This window comes from Chiloscyllium plagiosum, chromosome 13, assembly GCF_004010195.1.
Source record: "Chiloscyllium plagiosum isolate BGI_BamShark_2017 chromosome 13, ASM401019v2, whole genome shotgun sequence".
Lineage (NCBI taxonomy): Eukaryota > Metazoa > Chordata > Chondrichthyes > Orectolobiformes > Hemiscylliidae > Chiloscyllium > Chiloscyllium plagiosum.
Genome location: NC_057722.1, coordinates 36780332 through 36802616, shown reverse-complemented (window position 1 = coordinate 36802616; position 22285 = coordinate 36780332). Strand labels below are relative to the sequence as shown.

The following is a 22285-nucleotide window of genomic DNA, read 5'->3' as shown; positions in this document are numbered from 1 at the left end:
ATCCTCTCCTGACTTCTCCATTTGCCCTTCATATTTTTGCTACATTGTTATTATTTTTGCTTTTATTCACATCCTCTGTTAGCCTTCAATGCAGTTAAATATGGAAGAGACACAATCTAACAAGATGTATTAACCAAGACTTTAATGGGAATCAAAGACTGGAATCAATCGTGATCAACAACAGCAACTTTGATATGAAAGTTCAGATTAGATTTGCATTTGAGAATTAATTGTCAAATAACAAAACAAACTTCTACACAAAATAGGTACTCATAGCAAACTGAGTACATGGAATAAGTCAAATGTTAAAAAGCAAAAATATGAACTTTTAACAAAAGTTCAGACAATGGAAGGGAAAACTGAACTAATCTTCTATTGGCTGTTTTATTCCTCTAACCAAGTTGAAACTTTATTGCAAACTGTTTGTTCAAAGAGGGGCAAGATATCTTTTCTTGCTTAATTGTAGATAAAGATATCTTTATTTGAGTCCTTTGTTTAAAAATCTTGAAAAAAAATGACACTGTAAAGTAGAAGTAAAAATTAATTTAACTGTAAAAAGCAAGAGGAGCAATAAGGAGAATTATTACATTTGGAAAATAAAACAGTAACTGGTATTCTCAAAATTTTATATAATGTTGATCTTGTTCCAACATATAGGGTAAGAGACTGACCTGTATTGAACCAAATACTTAGAATCTATAGAATCCTTGCAGCATGGAAACAGGCCCTTCGGTCCAACAAGTCCACAGCGACCCTCCAAAAAAGAAACCCACCCAGACCCATTCCCCTACCCTATTATCCTATATTTACCTCAGACTAATGCATCTAACCTACACATCTCTGAACACTTTGGGCAATTTCACACGATCAATTCACCTAACCTGCACATCTTTGGATTGTGGGACAAAACTGGAGCACCTGGAGGAAACCCACACAGACACAGGGAGAATGTGCAAACTCCACATAGACAGTCACCCGAGGCTGGAATCAAACCCAGGTCCCTTGCACTGAGAGGTAGCAGTGCTAACCACTGAGCCACCGTGCCACCCCAGACACAAAGTCTGCAAGTATGGATTTTAGGGAAGGGTGTTCCATATGCAATTCCTGTAGAGGTAAATCAGCTACCAAACTGGATGCTGCAGACTGAGTGTCCACAAGGCAATCAGCTAAAACAGTTGGGTTTACATGAATAAGCTAATCAGGTTCTAATGCCTATTTTAGAATTGCAGCCACATATTTTGGAGAATCTTAGCTTTGAAGACAGACAGTAACAGCACTTGCTTTCCATTTCGCTCCACAACTGTTGGCCCAAGTTCATCCCTAACATTCTTCTACTCTTCTTCACACTTCTATTCCTTCCACACGTACCTAAAGGCTGGTCAGGCAACTCAGCTAGATAATTTTGCAGGAAACTTTTCAAAGAATTATTCAGCTTGGTTTTGCAGCACTCTAGATGATAACTCTGATTCCTGTTTCAAGTTAGACACTGCATATCTTCTCAAGATTTTGATTAAATCGGGAAAGAGTCCTGGTAATGTAACTCATATTCATATCAGAGGTGAGTGAGGGAAAACAAAGGAATTCAATGATGCAGCTTTCTAATTCCTACTCCAAAATGATTGATGATATAAGAGATCTATATTCCTGGGTGTCCATTTACCAAACTTACCAGGTCTATCATACACTGTCTGTAAGGTGGTGATTCTGCCCTTAAGGTGGCACGTCATTGGAATACTAGAAAGAGTGTGGAATAGGTACGAGTACTCAGGATAAAATGTGAATATGCTGTTTACATTTGAGAAAATGATTTAGTATAGAAAATACAGCACCCATTTATGAAAATAATAACTATTCCAGCAATATGTTGTCATGTGATTGGATCATTAACAATAATAATCGATCCTAAGAACTACGCTAATGGTCTGGGCACAAGTTCAAATACCACAATGGCAAATGGTGAAAAGTGAATACAGTAAAACCTAGTCTAATGGTAACCATGTGACCAATGTTGATTTTCATAAAAACCCATCTGGTTTACTACTGTAATTTAGATAAGCAAATGTGCTATCCCTACCTGTTCTGGCATTCACGGGACTTCAGACCCACAGCAACGTGGTTGATTCCAGATTCCCCTTTGAAATTGCCTATAGAACTATTCAATTCAAGGGAACTATTGATTGGCACCAAATGCCACCTTACTAATAAAACACACAAACTGAAAGAAAAAAAATCTTAACCAGAACAGGAAGCAGTTGACCTGTGCAAAACAGATAGAAAATGTTACAAAAGAGAAGCCTGACGATTAGATGCTTTTTGATGCTTTTCAGTTTTCAGTGCACAATCAGCAATGAAAGGGTAAAGCACACAATCAAATTACTGTACATTTGCGGCACACAGCACATGACGAGTTTTCAGAACCTCAATGGATCTCTGAATCACAAACCATACATATTTTTTCATAGGGCTTTTCTGATTCTGTTTGGTGCTGTCAGATCGGGGTTCTCCATCATGTCAGAAATGCCATCCAGTAGGTCTTTATTTTTTTCTTTATTTATTCCTTTAAAATACCATGAAGAATGAATGCTGGAGGATCATGGCAACTTCCTACACATCTGTGTTGAAAAAGATCTTCAAACTATCAGCACATTCTTAGAGTGAAATCCCTTCCTGTTTTATAAGTAACGGTCTCACTTATGCATCATTTCCCTTACAATATCGCTGCTATCAATAACACCCAGGATTCTAAGGAAAGCCAGAAACTCCAAAGAACTATATGGCCCTTGCCATCTACTGCATCTCTGTGGGGCTCGAGCTTATGAGATGGATGATTCATGTGTAAAGCCAGTCAATAATTTGCATCTGCATGTCCATATCTTTCTAAATTCTGCTCTTGCTTTTGTTTCTCAAATTTGCTTGAAAGGGTCCTGAGCTACAGAAGTTAAAAGCAGTTATCATCTTAAGTCTATTTGCAGGAAAGGGATTATAAATATTACAAAGATTAAGATATATTGTTATATGGGTTCCAAAGTGAAATAATGATGTACATCTTCAACAGTGCGTTGTATTTCTACATTATTTTAGTTTCATTTTGAGTTTTGAATGGTGCATGGCTATCTAAAGATTCGTTGATGTATGCATTTTTAACAAGGGGAAAATGCAGGTTTACAACTTTAGGTTAGAGCTTATGGCAATCAGTTCTCTGCATTAGAAATGGAAAAAGAAAAACATTGCAGCCTAGCAACTGTGCTCCAGTTTCATGGCAAGACACAATCACACAGAAGGTCAGGAAGTGTGTACTGGTTCAGTGAGAGGAAAAAGGTGTTAAAACAGCAGGCTCTAAAACAGTCATGGCTGGGGAAAAAGGCCTGAGTAACTCCAGAAGCAGAAAACTACAGGACGCTGAAGGTAAAAAAAAAAGTTTATTCTGAAAAAGTATTTCGAAATCAGGATGGCATCCCTAGAAAACAATTATAGATGTGCCCCCAAGCAAAGAATTTTAAAGTGGAACACTGTTACCTTTTGGCATATCTGTAAACTCTTGCTGAGGATAAACAGTTGAATCTTTATTTCTGATAGTTGTAAGAAAACTAATTCAAATAGTTCTCATATAATAACATTGTTAATGTTTGTTTCCTTTTCTATGTAATACATTTTGCCATTATTTTGTTAAACTGACATTGACAACTGCTTGTAAATATGTTCAGTGACTGACCACCATGTTAAACAAATTGCAAAATTATAACAACTGATGGTGTATCACACCAGGCCTCACTCTGGAATCTGCCTTGCACAGTGGTAGCCCTTTGATCCACCATGCCAGTGCCAGCTTGCTGAAAGAGCTAGCAATTAGTCCCACTTCCTCCTGTTGTTTGCACACATCCATTCCAATTTCTCCACTTCAAATATTTATTTAATTTCCGTGTAAAAGTTACTTTTAAATTTGCAACGAAAATAGAAATTGCTGCAGCAGGTCTGGCAGCATTTGTGGAAAGAAATCAGAGTAACATTCCAGGTTCAGCAATCCCTCCTCAGAAATTTTTAATTTGCATTCACCATGCTTTCAAGCAATGCATTCCAGATCATAACAGCTCACAAAGTACAAATGGATTGTAATATTTTTGTTAATATAGCATTAATTTTTTTATTTTACTGTAGATACATGCTCTTTCCAGTTATTAGCACATATCCCGACTCTTCCAAACCACGTTTTCAGTGCCTTCAAATAATCTGACTCAACAGTGAAATGATCAGTCTACCCTGTTCCCAAAGAACACAGCCTCACTCTTGCTGTAATTTATCTTGCCTCCAGAGACATATTTGAACTGGTCTCAGATGCTCATCAGCCTATGCTTCCAAAATAGATGCAAGCAGAAGCAGGTGATGTAATCCACTTACAAGGAAAATTTCAACCGAGTCCTCTGCTGCCAGGGATTGTCCTCTTACTTTACTCCTCTTATCCCCACATCCTTCCTGATAGAATGTTTTGCTGAGTCAATGTAATGCATGAACCAGGCAGAGTTGAGACAGTAGCCTTTCTTGATTCTTTCTCACTGACTGCTGATTTGTGTACACCTCCATCATGTAGATTCATTATTTTTAGTGAAAGGTCTTCTCCTGGTCCAGGTTGATAAGGCAGATATTTATTCCTCTGTCTCACACATAAGCAGTCATATCCCTGGCTGGTGTGATGGTTCCAGAATTCTTCTTGCGGTGTATAGAACAGGGTGATTCTTCAATTGCAGAGTAAACTTGAATGAATCAGCAATGACTTTGGACAGATTTTTAAAATTGATATTCAGCAGCGAAATGTGTCACCTATTTCTAACTTCTTTCACTTCCCATTTCCTTTGTAACTGAGGGCAATGATGCCTTTTTTTGTGGATTCTGGCTTGATGCTCATTAGAAACATACTCATAATTTCAGCAGGTTTGGGCTGATCAAGATCCAGAGCATTGCATACAACCTGGCCATAAGCTGTCAATTCTGGGAGATTTCCTCTTCTCAAAAAGGACTCACGGGCTTTAGTCTGGTCTTCTCGAGTTAGGATGTGGGACAAGTGGGCCACTGTCATCTAAGATCGAAGTGATAGAGGACAGAAGTGGCTGCAAAACTGCACTGTCTGTAGATTTGAGGCATGAAAGGATTCACTGATCATTGAAATGTCAGATTTTGACACCTTTACTAAGCCATCTTCCTTCAGGCTGCTAATGACAGAGCTGATCACAAAGGGGAAATGAAAGTATATCTCATCCTACTCATCAGAAAGGACTTTGGATCAGAATATAATTTTTAGAGGCATCTAAGACAAAGATTAGGACTTTCTGGCTTCTGGGTTCTTCAAGTTCCCCTGGATATTGATCCCCATTAACTGGACAACTGAAAGATTCTGGATAATTTTCTGGAATTTGCACTTTTTCTTTGTTGTTCTTTTGTCTTCTGAATGCTTTTGAGGATGAAGAATTTCTTAATGCACATTTTAATCGAGTCTCCTACATTCTAGTGAGAGGAAAACAGGGGATTCATGATTACCCAACATTTGAAATTCCTTTTGGGTTCCTCAATGTTTTTGGGGTCAGCAAACTCACCTTCAGCATCCATTTCTACCTGCCGCCAATCTAAAACTTATGTGGGCAACAGTCTGCCAGTAGGAAGCATGATCAGAGAAGACTACTAGCCTGACATCAATGAATTAAACTGTGAACATACAGAAACAACAACAACATACTGTTACCATCAGGAGTTGGGACATGGCATTCAGTGTGCTGTTGGTCCTGCCAAAGCCTTCAACTGCATTGATGATCTTGTTGAAGTCCCTATCCAAAGCGACTGGCTTGGGTATCACCTGCAGCAGTGGAGGCTAAACGATTGCCAACCGCTCATTGTTTTCAAGATTTTTACATCAATTAACTAGAGGAGAGCAGGTCTGCATGTTACACTTTGTAAGGGGTACTTGCTACTGCCACCTTAATATTGGAAATGGTGAGAACATCTACTTGCAATAGAACATCTAGTCAGCAGGAATGAGAGTGGTTTCCTTCCAATCAGATCGATGTCCCAGACCATAGAATGTTTACAGTGTGCAAGCAAGCCATTCAGCCCACTGAGTCCACATTGATCCTCCAAAGGGCATCCCACCAGGACCCAACCCTTACCTTATCTCTGTAACTCTGCATTTCCTATGACTAAGCCACCTAGCCTGCACATTCCTGGATACAATGGGCAATTTAGCATGGCCAAACCACCTAACCTGCACTTCTTTGGATTGTTGGAGGAAACCAGGGCACCTGAAGGAAACCCACACAGACACAGAGAGAATGTGCAAACTGCACATGAACAGTTGTCAGAGGGTGGAATTGACCTGGGTCCCTGGTGCTTTGAGACTACAGTACTAATACTGAGCCATTGTGCCGCCCTAAAGATGACCATCACCATGGCCACTGCAAGTAGGAGCTGAAGTGTGGTATCAGATGATTCTGTCGAAATAGCAATTCAGTTCTAACCCTGACCAGGTGACCCAAGTTTGAGTGGCATCATGTAGTGGACTTATTAACACATGTTAATTGAAACAATGTTAATATCCATTTTACAATGTTTTGTCCTTTCCTGCAAACATTGTCTCCAACAATTTCAGTCCTTAGGTCTGTACCTACATTTCCTTGGCATTTACAAATTGTCTCACTTGCAAAGGCTGGGAAAACTGCCCTGGTCTGGCACATCAGAACTGTTCAACTCAGGTGACATCAAAAGGTGGAGGAGGTTGGAAGAGTTCACTCCAATGAGAAATTTGGATGGTTTCTCATTGGTGAAGTCTTCCCCTTTGAGAGTGCAGATGCTGCTGGCACAGAGCTGAGATCCACCGCCCTTTTCACTTCACGTGTTCTGGCATCTTTGCTGTCTTCAGATGGTTTGGCTCTGTCATCTGCTTCCTAGAGCTTTGCCACCTCTTCTGGAGATGCCACTTAGGTCCTTACAGTGTTATGAAAGGGATTACTATTCTTTGGATGAGAATGAGAGTCACTTCTGTCCCTGGTCTGGGAACTGGCTTCCTTCATTCTTGGCCCCATCTTTTTGCTTTAATTCAGCAACTGCTACTCACCCAGATGCTCATCTGTCGATTCCTCCTCCTTTGATCTGGTCAGGAAAGATCAAGTGGCCCAGTGATCAGTACTGGTTTGGCAGAACACAATTTTTTTTCTTCCTCTTCTCCCTCACTGTGCTGTTCATTGTCTCATCTTAATATGCTCACTGAAATACTTTGAGAGAGTGGAGAGTTGCAGAACACCCAGTGGTGGTTTCATACATGGTTCCCAGCATTTCCCTCCTTGTGTTTTGGTGCTTTTGTGCAATTGAGACAGCACTTCTGGTAATATGGTGGCAGCAACATATGCTTCGGCAAGAGCTCCTCCACTCTGCTATTTCTTTTTCTTCTTTCTCACTCTCTCCGCCTCAGAAAACTGGCCCCAGCCTCCAAAGCGAGAGGAGCTGGGATGGGAGCAGCCAGCGGCCCAAATCGAGGACACTGGCGGCCAGCGCGGAGATGCCAACAACCAGTGGCCCAGTGCAGAGCGGAGGTAGCAGTCTGGTGCGGTAGCAGCTCTGTGTGGGAGCGAGGATAGTGACCCAGCTCAGAGCATTGCAGCAGCCAGCGATCAGACCACGTGGAGACTGCCTACATTGGTCTGCTGCAGAGAGCCTTTGGAGAGAGACTATGATGTTTGGCCTTTTCAACTTTACTACTTGTTTTTTCTGACCTATGACCATTCTGTGCATAGCTGTAATACAAGTTATTTTCTTTGTTTCTCTATTCTGTAACAAAGGATTGTACCTAAGATGGTGCTATAAGTAGCAACTTATAAACTTTTCACTTTACTCATTTGAGATGTGACAATAAAGCTAATTCAATTTGACAGGTGTTATTGAGATGGTCTACGTCCGCACAGAGGCACAGCAGTTAGTTTTCTTGCAGAGCTTTGTTTGATGGCCTTTCTGGTTACTTTCCTTACAGGTGAATGCTGCAGTCAGCTGGTACATAGTCACATCTGTCACAAGAATGACAAACATTTGGGCTATTCAACATAGACTAGCTCTGGATTTCACTGCCTGGGAAGGTAGTGGTGCCAAGAAACCTCAACCTTTAAAAAGTAGGTGCATGAATACTTGAAATGTCAATGTTTAAGGCAACGGGCTAAAAGCTGTAAAGCAGGATTACTTTCACTAGGTCAGCATAAATTTGATGGGCTGAAGGGTATCTTCTATGTTGTATAACCATAAGACCAGGTAGCAAAGCTGGAGGGAGTGAAAAGTATTGCTCCCTTCTGTTCACCTTGAGTCACTTTGACATCATATTTGCTGGTTCAAATCAGCAAGACATCTTTAACCTCAATGAAGTTCCCAGCACTTTCAACACACCTGGTGAGGAATGTCACATATTTGACAGGTGTAGGGTGCTGTAGAGATGTACAGTTACAACTCAGTCCTGTTGCTGCAGCTCTGCTGGGGATTCACAGTTGTGACATGTTTTTCTTCTCCTTGAAGAATTTCATGGGTGCAGTGATATTGTAGAATCATAGAGGTGTACAGGACAGAAACAGATCCTTCGGTCCAACTCGTCTATGCTGACTAGATATCCTAAATAAATTTAGACCCATTTGCCAACATTTGGCTATGTCTCTCTAAGCTCTTCCTATTCATATATTCATTCAGATGCCTTTTCAATGTTTTCATTGTACCTGCCTCTGCCACTTCTTCTGGCAGCTCATTCTATACACGCGCTGCCCTCTGCATGAAGAAGTTGCCCCTTAGGTCCCTTTTAAAGCTTTCTCCTCTCACCTTAAAGCCAAGCCATCTAGCTTTATACTCCCCCACTCCCGGAGAAAGACTTTGTCTATCTACCCTATCCATGCCCCTCATTCTCGAAATTTGTATCAAATATTCCAGCACTTGGGTTATTTTGCAGACTAGGTGTCCAACTCTTCAAATCTAATGTCTAAGTCTTCACATCTACAGGATCCAAATCTTATTGAAGAAAGTGTGGTCAGTGAGTGTATCATTTTCATGCTCTGTCATTGTCACCTCAACAATCTGGCTTGGGGCTTCACTGACTGCCATCGTCACCACTTAAATTTCTGATGTTAGGCAATGAAGCCCCACTAAAGAAGCACAAACAACTGCAGAAAAACTTCCAGCAAAGGTTGAAAGACAAAAGCATTCTCAACACCTTCCAAACAGTAAAAGAAATCTGCACAAGAAAAAGAGCAGTCTTGCACGAGTGGGGAACAACCCTGATCATGGTTTCTCCATTGTTAGAAAAGAACTGCTGGAATCACAACTAAAACATTTCAGAGCTAAAGCTCACAAACTCTTAATAATAAAGTTGATCAGGTGATATGTGCAACTGCCACATGACATGCTTTTTGTATCTTTAACTTAGAATAAAAGAGTGTCAGTCAAGAAACAAGCATCTACTGAGAGAACTGGATAATTTCAACAGATCAGCTGTGGTGAAAGAAGCTGGGCATGTGGGCTAGCTTTTTCAAAAGCACGTTAGCAGAATTTACAATTGAATTTCATTACTTTTTTTAACTTTGAGAAATTTTAGAACACCCCTCAGCATCTCACAACAAGCATTCTCACAGGTGTGAATCTCCAGAATAGAATTTCACCACATGATTCAACAATAGAATTGATAACCACAACCTTTCTTTAATTGTGACAGTTGACTGATTCTGACTATGCTCACAAAATTTGTAGATCAAAGGCTAGATTGCATCTGCTTGTTTGAGTAGTACCCCAAATATTGCAATGTCAATTAATGCAGCTTTTGTTTTTTGAAATCCCATGCTGATTTTAACTGAATTCAAGATCGTTACTTTTACAATTCTATGATTCTGTAAGATTTCCCAAAGTAAAAACCTAATTTTGAACATTCTCAGTAGAAATCAGAATTATTTTGCAATGTTATGAGAAGGGGTTCAAGTTTTCAAAGCAGGTTGATAGGTCTGCAGTGTTGGTAAATGATAATTGGCAACAATGCCTTCTGCTTGTTGGTGAAAGAACTGAGTCAGAAGCCTTCAGCATCAGTAGTCGTCCTGGAATCTCAATAAAAAAAGTTACTTACCTTTTTGGACCTTACAAGATATGCTACACTTGAAGTTTGAGAAAAAAACCACAGTAAACCTGAATGAAACCGACAGTTGGAGAATGCAATGAAGCTTCAAATTTGAACTGAAAAGTCCTTAGTTAAGTTTCTGGAGAGAAACTGGATGATTAGAAAATAATAAGGATAGGAACAGATGTATTCTGGATCAGTGGTGGTGGAAGAGCACAGCAATTCAGGCAGCATCCGACGAGCAGCAAAATCGACGTTTCGGGCAAAAGCCCTTCATCAGGAACCTTCCTGATGAAGGGCTTTTGCCCGAAACGTCGATTTTGCTGCTCGTCGGATGCTGCCTGAATTGCTGTGCTCTTCCAGCACCACTGATCCAGAATCTGGTTTCCAGCATCTGCAGTCATTGTTTTTACCTCTAGGAACAGATGTATGCCAGTCAGTCCCTGGAGCCTACTCTACCATGCAGTAGGACCATGGCTGATCCTGCACTCCTCAATTCCATTTTCTTGCATTTTACCATAACCTTTGATTCCCCTAATAATCAAGAGTCTATCTCAGTCGTAAATATGCACAAAGACTCTACCCGTATAGCTCTCTGTGACAATGAGTTTCAAAGACACACAAACCTCAGAGAAGAAATTCCTTATCCCAATCGCTTAGTCAAAATCTAATCTAAGGATCCCCATGAAATGTTATACCTTGAAGAATAGTTGGAATACTAAAAATAAAAAAAATAAATTCAGAATGTGACAATATTGCTCCTTTAACAATGTTATTCTGTCCTTGACTTTTTTTCAGAGGGGTTGTAAAGCCAGAGGTTCCAGTATGTCTGGGTTTATCTACTTGAGAATGTTTTTAAGTCTTTCTTTTAAAACATTTGTATAGTTAAACGGGAATAGCAAGTTCTCCCAGTTCAAGGTTTGGTTTTATTGAGGCTACTGGTCAAAGAAACAGCTCTATGCTGATCCTCTCTCTCTCTCCAACATCTCTCCTATAAGAACCTGTGTTTGATTTTTTGCCAAGGATGTGTTTATGGAAATGTAGCAAGTATTTGGTACAGCAACATTAAGTTGCAATAGAGTCAATTGGGTTTTCAGATAAGGTATTTTATTCTATATTCTGCTCTCTTTGGTTTGTGTGTAAATAAATTTTGTTTAAAACCAAGTGGCTGGGCCAGCTGAATCACACCTAGACTTTTCAACCGCTTAAAACAGCTATCAAAGTTAGGGTCTGGGCTACCTTCTTGAAATGTTTTGAGTTGGTCTGGCCTAGTCCATAACAAGCAGGGCTGAAAGATAAATTTGGGTTGGTCCCCGGAAGAAAGTGAAGAATGTGATCAGGAATTCAAAAAAAATCAGGACTACTTTATTGGTTAGATTAAAAATGAAACTGGATTAATAGCATACAAATAAGTAAAATTATTGTGTTACGTGAGTAATGCTTATATGGAGTTTTTTTGTGAACATCATGGAACCTGTTTTTATTGTAAAGTATTTTCTGTTAAATGTAGATGTTAGGATTTCTCTTGAAAAATGTTAGCAGTGCCTACTGGGATTAAAACACCTCATCTACCCATTGAAGGTGTTGATTTATTGTTAGGAAACAACTTGCCTGGGGAAAAGATATTCCTGTTTCCAGTAACTTAGGGAAAGCCCATTAAGGCTTCTGAAACAAACGGTATATGAAAAGCTGAAAAACTTAGAACAGCTGATAATATTCAAAATATTAATTATTGTAGAATAGTTATTTAAAAAATCAGAAACTTATCCCATTTATTTTAAAACTGACATGAAGCATTAGGATGAAAAGCTCTTCACAGCTGGGGATGCTGAAAGCCATCAGAATTAAAAATGCAAAGTATTAGCAAGACAAGGCAATATAATTTACAATGGACCTCAAAACCAATAAAGAAATTGAAGGAAAGCTGAATCCAGTGCAAAGAAAAATAAATCACCTTCAACTTAAAGTAAAACTTACAAACAAAAATGCAAAATCATCATTCTAAAATTAAACAACGCTGAAGTGCAGTGTGAAGAAGTAAAGCTGAGAAAAAAATCAAGAACATTTGTGAGCTGCATTACAAGAACTTCAAGCTTTCTTAGCTGAACATCGATATAACCTTAAAATTCTTAGATGCAGCCAAACAAAATTTCAACAGCATGCACAAAAGCAGGTACGGATTCTTGAAAAAGAAAAACAACGGGTTAACTTTTGAGCATTTTGGTTCTAATTTAAGAAAGGTCCTAATGTTAAATAGGGCAATATATTCAATTCTGGACAACTCAAATGTTTCATTGACTGAAATATTTTTGCCTAAAATCTGAAAGTGTAAAGCAAAAACTGCTGGCATGCAAGAAAATGGAGGCTGGGAATTAAAGTCTGTCAGTGTGGATCTGTACCTTCTTTGAAAAAAGTGAATAATAATTTACTTTCTGATGTTAAAAAAAGTATGCTTTCTGAATCAAATGTGTAATGAAAAGGAGACTTCTTGGATTCCAATTCACACTGCCAATTCCCAAAAGCCTAGTGGCTCATCAACAATCTTGACAAAGTTAACCAAACCAAAAGGGATAAAATATATTGGGCCCTTCACAAATGCTATTTCATTGCCCAAACTGTGTACAATCCAATAAAGCTTTTGAATAAAAACAGCATGAAGAGTGAAAAATAAAAAGTTTAGTCTACAAGATCACAACCTAAGAGTTCACAGAAAAGATTTAAAGCCAACAACTGGAAGCCATTTCAGCAAGGCCACTTTCTGCTTTACTTCCTTACACTACACTTCAGCTTTGTTTAATTTTAGAAAGATTGTTTTGCCTTTTTGTTTTTAAGTTTTACTTTAAGTTCAAGAACATTTATTCTTCATTACACTGGACTCAGCTTTCATTAAAAGTCAAACAACAATATCACAGATACCCTTTTAAGGGTTCAAAGAACAAAAGATGGTATTAATGTCTTACTCAAGTGAACATATTGGATTTTGAACGATTGTAAGGTATGACTATATGTCTGTACCACCGCTTGTTTTAGAAGTATGATGCATTATTAGCTGCATGTATAAAATTGGCCCTTTTTTTCCTAAAGAGGGGTGGTAACGCAGAACTCATATAGCAAGGAAAATTTGGAATATCTTAAAAATAATTACAGATTCCTCACATTTTTAAAACAATGTTTGAAAAGGACTTTTAAAAAGAAATCAATTACAATTTTCTTGGATTATGCAAAATGGCTTTTTGACTTCTTTTGCCAGTTGATTCATGGGATGTGGGCATCGTTGGCTGGGCCAGCATTTGTTGCTGACCCCTAGTTGCCCTTGAGAAGGTGGTCATGAAATGTATTCTTGAACTGCTACAGTCCATGCACTGGAGGTAGACGCACAACTCTTTTAGGGAGGAAACTGCAGGACTTCGACCCAAAGACACTGAAGGAACACTGATATATTCCCAAGTCAGGATGGTCAGTAGCTTGGAAGAGAACTTGCAGATGGTGGTTTTGCCAGATATCTGCTGCCCTTGTCCTTATAGATGGATTGGTTGTTGTGGATGGGTTGGAAGATGCTACCTAAGGAGTCTTAGTGGCTTTCTGCTGTGCATCTTGTAGATGGTCCTGCTACTGAGCATCAGTGGTAGAGGAATTGGATATTTGTCAACATGGTGCCAACAAAGCATTTTTTTTTTGTCCCAGCTGGTGCCAAGCTTCTTGTGTTGTTGGAGTTGCACTCAAAAGTGAGGAGTAGTCCATCATACTCCTGACTTTTATCTTTTAAATGATGGACAGGCTTTAGTGAGTCAGGAGGGGAGTTATCAGGAGAGGATTGCTAGCTGATGTGCTCTTGTAGCTTCTGTATTTTTAAAGCTAGTCAGATTCTGTTCCTGATCAATGGTAACCCTCAGGGTGTTGATTAGTAGGAGATTCACTGATGGAAACAGCACTGAGAGTCAGGGTGGTATTTAGATTCTCTCATGTGGAAATGATCGTTGCCTGCCATTTGTGGGGCACAAAATGTTACTTAATGCTTGTCAGCTGAAACTTAGATAATGTCCAGGTCTTGTCACATTGGACATGGACTGATTCAGTGGACTTGCATACAATATTGAACATCATACAGTCATCAGCAAACATCCCCACTTCTCGCCTTACGATGGAGAGAAGGTCATTGATGAACCTATTGAAGATGGTTGGGTCTGGGACACTACCTTGAGGAATGTCTGCAGAGATGTCTTGGAGCTAAGATGACTGACCTTCAACAACCACAACCATTTCCAATGTGCCAGATACGACTCCAAGCAGAGAGCTGCCCCCCGCCAAATTCCCATTGACTCCAATTTTGTTTGTGCTCCTTGACATCACAATCTGTCCTTGATGACAAGGTTGCATTTGAAGTCATTCTTATCTCACTTCTGGAATTCAGTTCTTCTGTCTTTTTTTGAACCAAGACTGCAAATAGAGTCAGGAGCTGAGTGGCTCTGGTAGAACCCAAACTGGATTTACTCAGCAAGTTGTTGCTGAGCAGGAACTGCTTGTTAAATTGTTGATGATACTTTCCATCACTTTTCAAAGGATCAAGAGTTGACTGATAGGCCAGTTGTTGGCCAGGTTGGATTTGTCCTGATTTTTTTCTTCAGGACATACTTGGGTAATTTTCCACATTGTTGGGTAGATGCCATTATTATAACTGTAATGGAACACCTTGGCAAGGGGTGTGACATGTTTTAGAGCATGTCTGAAATACTGGTGCTGGAATGTTGTCAGGTCCCAAAGTCCACCAGAGAAAGCCAAGATGGATCATCCATTCAGTATTTCTGGCTGAAGATTGCTGCAAATGCTTCTGCCTTATCTTTTGCAATCTTGTGCTGGGACCCCCCATCATTGAGGATGGGAATATTTGAGGAGCCTCCTCCACTGGGTTGTTTAATAGTCCGCTACCATTCAGACTTAATATAGCAGGACTGCAGAGCTTAGATATCATCTGTTAGTTGTGGAAATACAGCTGTGTCTATCACTTGCTCCTTATACTCTTTGGTATACACAGTTCGGTTTTGTAGTTTCACCAGGTTAACACTTAGTGTTTAGATATGCCTGGTGCTACTCCTGGCATGGCTTCCTACACTTCATCAAACAGAGTCAACCTCCTGGTTTGATGGCAATGATAGAGTGGGGAATATATCGGGCCATGAGACTATAGATTGAGTTGGAGTACAATACTACTGACAATGGCTGATGCTGCCTCATGGATACCCTGCCTGAAGTTGCTAGATCTCTTCAAAGTCTGTCCGTTTAGCACAGTGATAATGCCATGCAATATGATGTAAGGTGGTATCAACGTGAATGCAGGACTTCATCTTCAGAAAGAGCAGTGGTCACTGTTATCAATAATTTATGGACAGGAGGCATAGTGAGATCAAGCGTTTTCACTCTTTTGGTTTCCCTCAATACCTGCTGCAAACTCAGAGTTAAAACGTGTGGTGCTGGAAAAGCACAGCTGGTCAGGCAGCATCCGAGGATCGATATAATAAACTCTCCTGCTCCTTGGATACTTCTTTACCGCCTGTGCTTTTCCAGTGCCACACTTTTTGACTCTGATCTCCAGCATATGCAGTCCTCACTTTCACCTGCAGCAGACTCAGTCTAACAGTAATATCCTTTAGAAGATGTCCTGCTCGATCTGTGTTGCTACTTCCAAGCCTCTCTTGGTGGTGGACAATGAAATTGCCCACTTTGAGTATATTCTGCAGCCTTGCTGTACTCAGTGTCTCTTCCAAATGTTGTTCAACGTGGAGGAGGAGTAATACCAAGGGAGGACAGCATGTTGTAATTAGGTGGTTTCCTTCTTCCATGAGACCAGATGCAGTCTGGAGTCAATGCTGAGGATTCCCAGGGCAGTTTTCACCTAATGTACACCACTGTGTCACAATCTCTGTTGAGTCTGTCCTGTTGGTGGTGATCTGGTGTCTGGGAAATAGTCATACTCATGGAATTATATTTTACAATGTTAGACTGTGCTTGTCTAGTTTGAGATAATTCTCCAATTTTGGCAGTGGCCCCCAAAATGTTAGTAAGGAAGACTTTGCAGAGACAACATGGCTATGTTTGCTGTTGTTGTTTCCAGTGCCTAGATCTGGGGAACTTGGAAGGAATAGAGCTACTGTTGAAATGTCCCAAGAACCAAACTTAATGAAAAAAGAAACAGGACAACGTAATGAAGGCACTGTTTAAACAATTGAGCATTCATATCGTGCCATATTTGTGCAGGGAGTGGTGTGAATACTTGTAATCTTTTCAGCTTGTTTTTGTAGTATATGCTATTCCACGAATAATTTGTACTTCATACGGACTGTAAATTGCCTACTAATTATCTATTTGTTAGCTCATGTGGAATGTATGCTGATTCTGATTCAACTTCAAGTAAAAGCTACAAAGGGGATATTGATGTTTTTTTTTGATTTGGGGACTATTTGATAAATACTGTTATTTGTTTTACAGTTTCTCACAGGGAAGGTAACAAATGCATTTTGCAAACAAATGAGATGCACGGATATATATTTCTGAAGTATTATGCAGTTAGTTAAATAAATGAGTTTCAAGTTTTGTAACATTCAATTATATTAGAGCCTGTTAACAAATTAACTAACTGCATTCTAACTTCATTGCCAATTTCAATTAATTTTATTTTAAAATCATTGCAGATTTAGAATTTCAGTCTTTCCTCTTAAAATCATAAAGGATTCCTAATTGGAATTCACTGCTATCCAATTAAAGTCAAGGTGACCAGGCAAAACATACAAAGGATACAGTTATATGCCTTAAATCCTATCCTCGTAAGACCATCCTAGTAAGAGATGTTATAGACAGACGTGACTCCTTTTAAACTTTGCAACTTTAATTTTATAGTATTTGATAATTATGTTCCAAATGTATCACTCCACATTAGAATATAAAGTATAGCATATTCAATAAAAATCAGTAAATTTTTCTTTAGTATCTAGACAATACTAGACCACCTCAATAAAAATAAAGAGCATTTTTATTCTTATCAGGGGCACAATAATTTCACTCTTAAAAACCTCTTTCACTTAATATATTTAATTCTGACTAATCTACAAAGAATCCAGAGAGAAAAATAAATCCTTTTTCTTAAAATTGCTTAATATTTCGAGCGTTTTTTCTAACTCTATAGTCTTTCCACATATGCACTGGCTTTCAACATTGTATAAAAGCCATCCTCCCAGGTGTCCATCCCTTTTCAGTGCCACACAGATATCAGCAACATCAAAGTGCAGCAACATTTGAAGATGTTTATCAACATTTCTCTCAGCTTATTCTTCAAATTGATCTTTGTCTCCAACTTCCAGCCTGTGAATTTTGTTTTCATGGTTCTCTGTTTTGTTAATACTATGATGAGCGCTGATGTGAATTTCCCATTTTCAGCCCGCCTCTATATTATTTCTTTATATTAGCAGTCAAATCACAGCTCATGACATAACACTCTATTCCAATTCTGTTCCCGAGGTTTCAGTTTTGTGAAATGTCTTGGTGAGCATACAGTCCAGAAGAGGTCAATCAAGTCCGTAAAGTAAAATTTATACTAGTTCTATCTATTAGTGTTTGTAATCTCACTGTTATTCTATGTTATGAGCCATAACCATTGCTCAAGATTGCTCAACGAGAGTGTTTACAAGTCCATTAAAGGTAATGTGACGTAGAATGGAGTTTATCATATTTGATAATCAACATAAACATCAGTTACTGAATTATTTTAAACGAAAAGCGAAACACTTGAAGATGTCAGATTCAATTTTAACATGTAAATAATTTTTCTAAAAATTATGACAATGACAGATTAACAAGATTAAAATGGGGCACCCCGATTTATTTCTAAATTATTTGCGGAGCAAATATTTTAGTCTTTCAGTGAAGTTTTTAGCATTATAATCGGTAGAGAATGGCAAAAACAGTATGAAGGTAGAGAGTGGTAATGACAGCATGAGTTAAAAAAAATGAAGCATGCTAATTCAAGGAGTCAATTTAACATGAAGGTAATAGTGACCTTAATTCTAAGATCCCTGACAGGTTCTTACAATAGAAGACTACAGTTCTGCTGTTAAGACTCAATACTTTACTATTCCTTCACACTACCCTTACTTAATCCACATTCCTGCTAATCAAATGTCATCAGGATAATCTGACATAAAATGCACTATTTTAGACCAGAGCTCAATTATGAACTGAATTGACATGAGACTGTATTAAATTTCTATATACTCCACATGTAGAGTAAAAAAAGCATGAACAATGATCCGACCTTGTTTCTCTACTAAAAAGTGGGTTTCTTTGCATTTATATTTAAATCTATTTGCTGTTTTAAATCTAACTGAGCCTTCTGTAAAACCAGTTTGCTTACACATTGATGCACTGTTTTCATAATTTGCTTTGAAGTATTTCAGTATATCATATTATGGTAGTAGTAGAACACAATTCACATCTGGCAGGGAAATTCAATGGCCCTGAATATCTGTCAACTTTCTGTCAGTTTGCCTCTTCATTAGGAGTTTGCCAGAAATTCCTTTTATACTCATGCAAACAGGATGAGAAGTTGCCGTAGTGCAGTGACAGCCAGTCCAAAGATAATATTTTCTTTGATCACAAGAATCTATGACACATCTCAGCCAATAAATCACTGAAATATCACCATTCATAAAAAAAGTCTCAAATACAGAGAAAGAAAATCTAAATTGGACAAACTCATGGTAGATTTTAATCACCTCTGAGTTGTTTGCTATGGTAGCATCTATAAGGGTTTGCAGAATATTTTATAGAAAACAAACATTTGAAATCTGAGTTTATAAATAATAACATATATAAATAGCAGATGGAACACATGAAAAAGTCTAGTAAAATATAACTTTTCTTATTGGCCAGGTGGCAAAATGGAAGACAAATTATAAAATTAGGCTTTCTCCTTTAGTGGGTGTTGCCTTTTTAGCAAGATTTAAATCCATGTTTTCCGCTTTATGTACTAATGTCATAAATTACATGACATTTGCTGACCTTTGCCTTAAAGTATCAGTGGTGGTCTCTGGATGAGAAGTGCAACCTCTTCTGCTCCAAGCTTTATACATACCTCCTTTTCTACATATTTTCTTGCCGGGTTTTCTGGCACATTCCTTCGATATTCTTTTGACTGAAAAATGAATAAAAGACTAAAAAATAACATGAGCTCCATCACAGACAGCAGGAGCATGCAACACCACCAACTGACTTAAAATTGTCCTTTCTGCAAAGACAGGTTTCCAACTCATTGTGTCTGCACACACAATGAGCAATTTATGCACCTTTTCTTAAGTCAGTGAGAGGGGGATGGAGGACCAATATCCACCTCAATGGTCGTGCCATAGGGGTAAAAAATGAGTGGGGACAGAATACAGATTTGATGCATCAGGAAAGCTTCATGCATATGCACACATTGATACACACTCATACACACACATACAAACATGCAAATATTATGTCATGCATCCTAAATAAAGTAAAGATAAAACACTGAGTAAAAACTAAGGTTAGGTTTCCTTGTTCCTTGTGGTTTACACTCACCATCTTCAGTAGGTACGTATATGTTTAGAAAGAGGCAATCTTCATTCTGTTCTTGGACATAAGAGGCAATTACTTCCAAGTTGGCAGTAAACCACACTGGAAGCATAACATCTGGTAACATACCATGTATATTCTGGGGACAGACTGGTGCAAAATGTGTGGCATTTCGGATTTCTGACCAAGAAGAAGGGGGTTCAGGGGGTTGGAAGCGACGATCTCCTGTTGGTGAAGCAGCATATGGTACACCTAGATACTGGATTACTGGGCCCAAGATTTCATTACTCAGTTCTTTTTTAATCCCCCTCAGTCTGCCATAATTGGTGTTCACAACTGGATAAGTGTCATCTAATTTCTGGCAGAGCACCAGGTTGCCTTTTAACGCAAATCCAAGAATCCATAGAAGGAAGGTTATATCAAATCCCATTCGCACTGGATGAGCCATCACCCTTCTAAATATGCAGTTGAGCCATGGTTGCCTCTCCAGGTGAAGTGACATTTTCTACAATGGGTCTCCAGAAATATAGAGATCCTGTTTGGTATTTGGTTGAAATCTCAGCAAGCTACAAGTTTATACAGAGTCCTAAGGCAAATCCCAGAAGCCTTTAAAATCAGCAGTATTCCCCTATGGGCTTCATAATTGACAATTGTTGCTATTTTTCAGTCAGCATCATAAAATTTCTTTTTTGTGCCAACATGAAGAAATTGATTGACCACGGTGGATTTCCTTTCACTTATGCGTATCAAGATATCTGTGGCCTGTAAAATATAAATAATGTAAATATCAAAATAAATTCCTAAATTATTAACAGTTTACATTGAAACTTTACATTATTTTACATGTTAAAATATATTTTTTAGTTAAACTACTGTTTGCAATAATCAGACATATGATAATTGACTGTCCACTATTTTAAAAAAATGCAATACAGATGTTACGATCACCCCAGTATTACAAAAGTAATCAAAGGAAGATCTTATTTCAAGCATTAAAGTCTACAAGAACTATTCTCAGACTTTGGTTCTTCGCAATCAACTTTGTATGACAAGACTGACAGGACAAAAGAGATATGTTTATATGCCATATCCATTTTTGTTACAGAGGATGCAGAATCTCTGCTTGTAGTTAAACAACCATTTAATTCTCTCACCCTCAAAATCAGAAGAAATCCATGTAAGTAACCATCTATTTCCATGTTTCAAAGTTATTGAAGCTGATCCCCAGACATACTAATGGACAAAGAGCATAGGTGGCACAGATACTGAACTGTGATGATTTGAAGGTGGACTTTATCACTTGCTTTGCATTATTCCACAAGCATTCTATGGAGGTTTAGTTGGAATATAAAATATCTTATATATAAATACTGCACCTTTTATTAAATAGCAGCAATGGAATTTCATTTTTTTTCTAAGATTGAGATCTTTAAACTGCCATTTGAATTATGATTATACATCAATTTTTGTAGCCAATTATCAAATGTTGTGATTAATGAAACAAAATATTTCAAATTTAAAATTCAATGTGGTTTTGCTTAAAAATTCAAATAAATAGCAAAAATTGGAAGTCTCTGATCACCTTGAAAGAGGATTCTGCATACGAAATTTACTTAGTTTGTGATGCTTCTTATTTATTTGGAACTGAATTTCTAGTAATATTCACCACTTCAAAGAAAATTGAGTAGCATGCTTCTCAATTATGGATAAATCGCTGCATATAACTAACAAGCCTCTGCAATAAAGTATTTCAAGGTGAACAGTCCACTAATGGGAATGCCAGTTGAATATTTGATAACTAACTTGGAAGGCACTTTTCATTAGTAGTTTGCAATTCGAGTGTTGGCCAAGATGACGCTATGATGATACTGAACAGGTGGATTGAAGGGTGGTGATCTATAAGACATCTATCCTGGGTTGATACCTCACAGAAATAAGTTTCACTCTCTGCGCAGAATCAAGAGAGCTTTGGCACCTCTGTCATTTCCATTCTCTTCCATTACTCTCTGCACACTTCATTCCTTTTTGCTGCCTTTGCTTCAACTCATTCCGTACCATAGCTGCTATAACTGTAGCTTCCATTATTCCAGTAGGCAGATGCTCGAGAGGAAAAAAACAGTTTTGCTGACTTCCTGCTGAGTTTAGAAATACTCACTCAAAAATCCAAAACAATTGAAAGGGCATCTCATCTGGACCTTGATCTTATAAATAATGGTCTGATGAGGACTCCACTTGGAACAAAACATATGTTTCACTGGGATTGTTTACTAAGCAGATTCAGTGCCAAATCAATGCTAGATTCTGGTTATCATCATCATCTATCCACTCTACATGTTTCCAAACCATGCATGACAAGCCCATTGCCCTGCCATTCGCACCATGCTGTGTTACATCTTCAACTCAACAAATGGCCAGCATAAGTAGGCAATTAATTTCAGATGGTTTTCTCTAACAGACCATTTTGAGTTCAGTAGTGAGTGATGAAGTACTTGTCAATTAATCATTCCTTTATAACATGGGGAAAAATACATTTGTTTCTGTCTTGCACTTTCTACTTGTTGTCCAAATTGTTTCAGAAGGCATAAAATTTCT

The 22285-nt window shown here is 38.5% G+C and overlaps 1 protein-coding gene across 8 annotated transcripts in view; it reads right to left on the bottom strand.

Moving 5' to 3' along the window:
- The window catches only part of nlgn1 (neuroligin 1), a 666539-nt gene that overhangs the window by 528606 nt on the left and 115648 nt on the right, over nucleotides 1-22285 (bottom strand). For 5 of the 8 annotated variants that reach the window (XM_043702214.1, XM_043702215.1, XM_043702216.1 and 2 more), the window contains exon 2: nucleotides 19700-20455. In XM_043702214.1, the coding sequence (XP_043558149.1) occupies nucleotides 19700-20195 (496 nt within the window). In that variant the 5' untranslated portion in view covers nucleotides 20196-20455. Of the gene's footprint in view, nucleotides 1-19229; nucleotides 19290-19699; nucleotides 20456-22285 lie in introns of all 8 variants that reach the window. The other 3 variants (XM_043702211.1, XM_043702212.1, XM_043702213.1) reach the window with 1 other exon arrangement.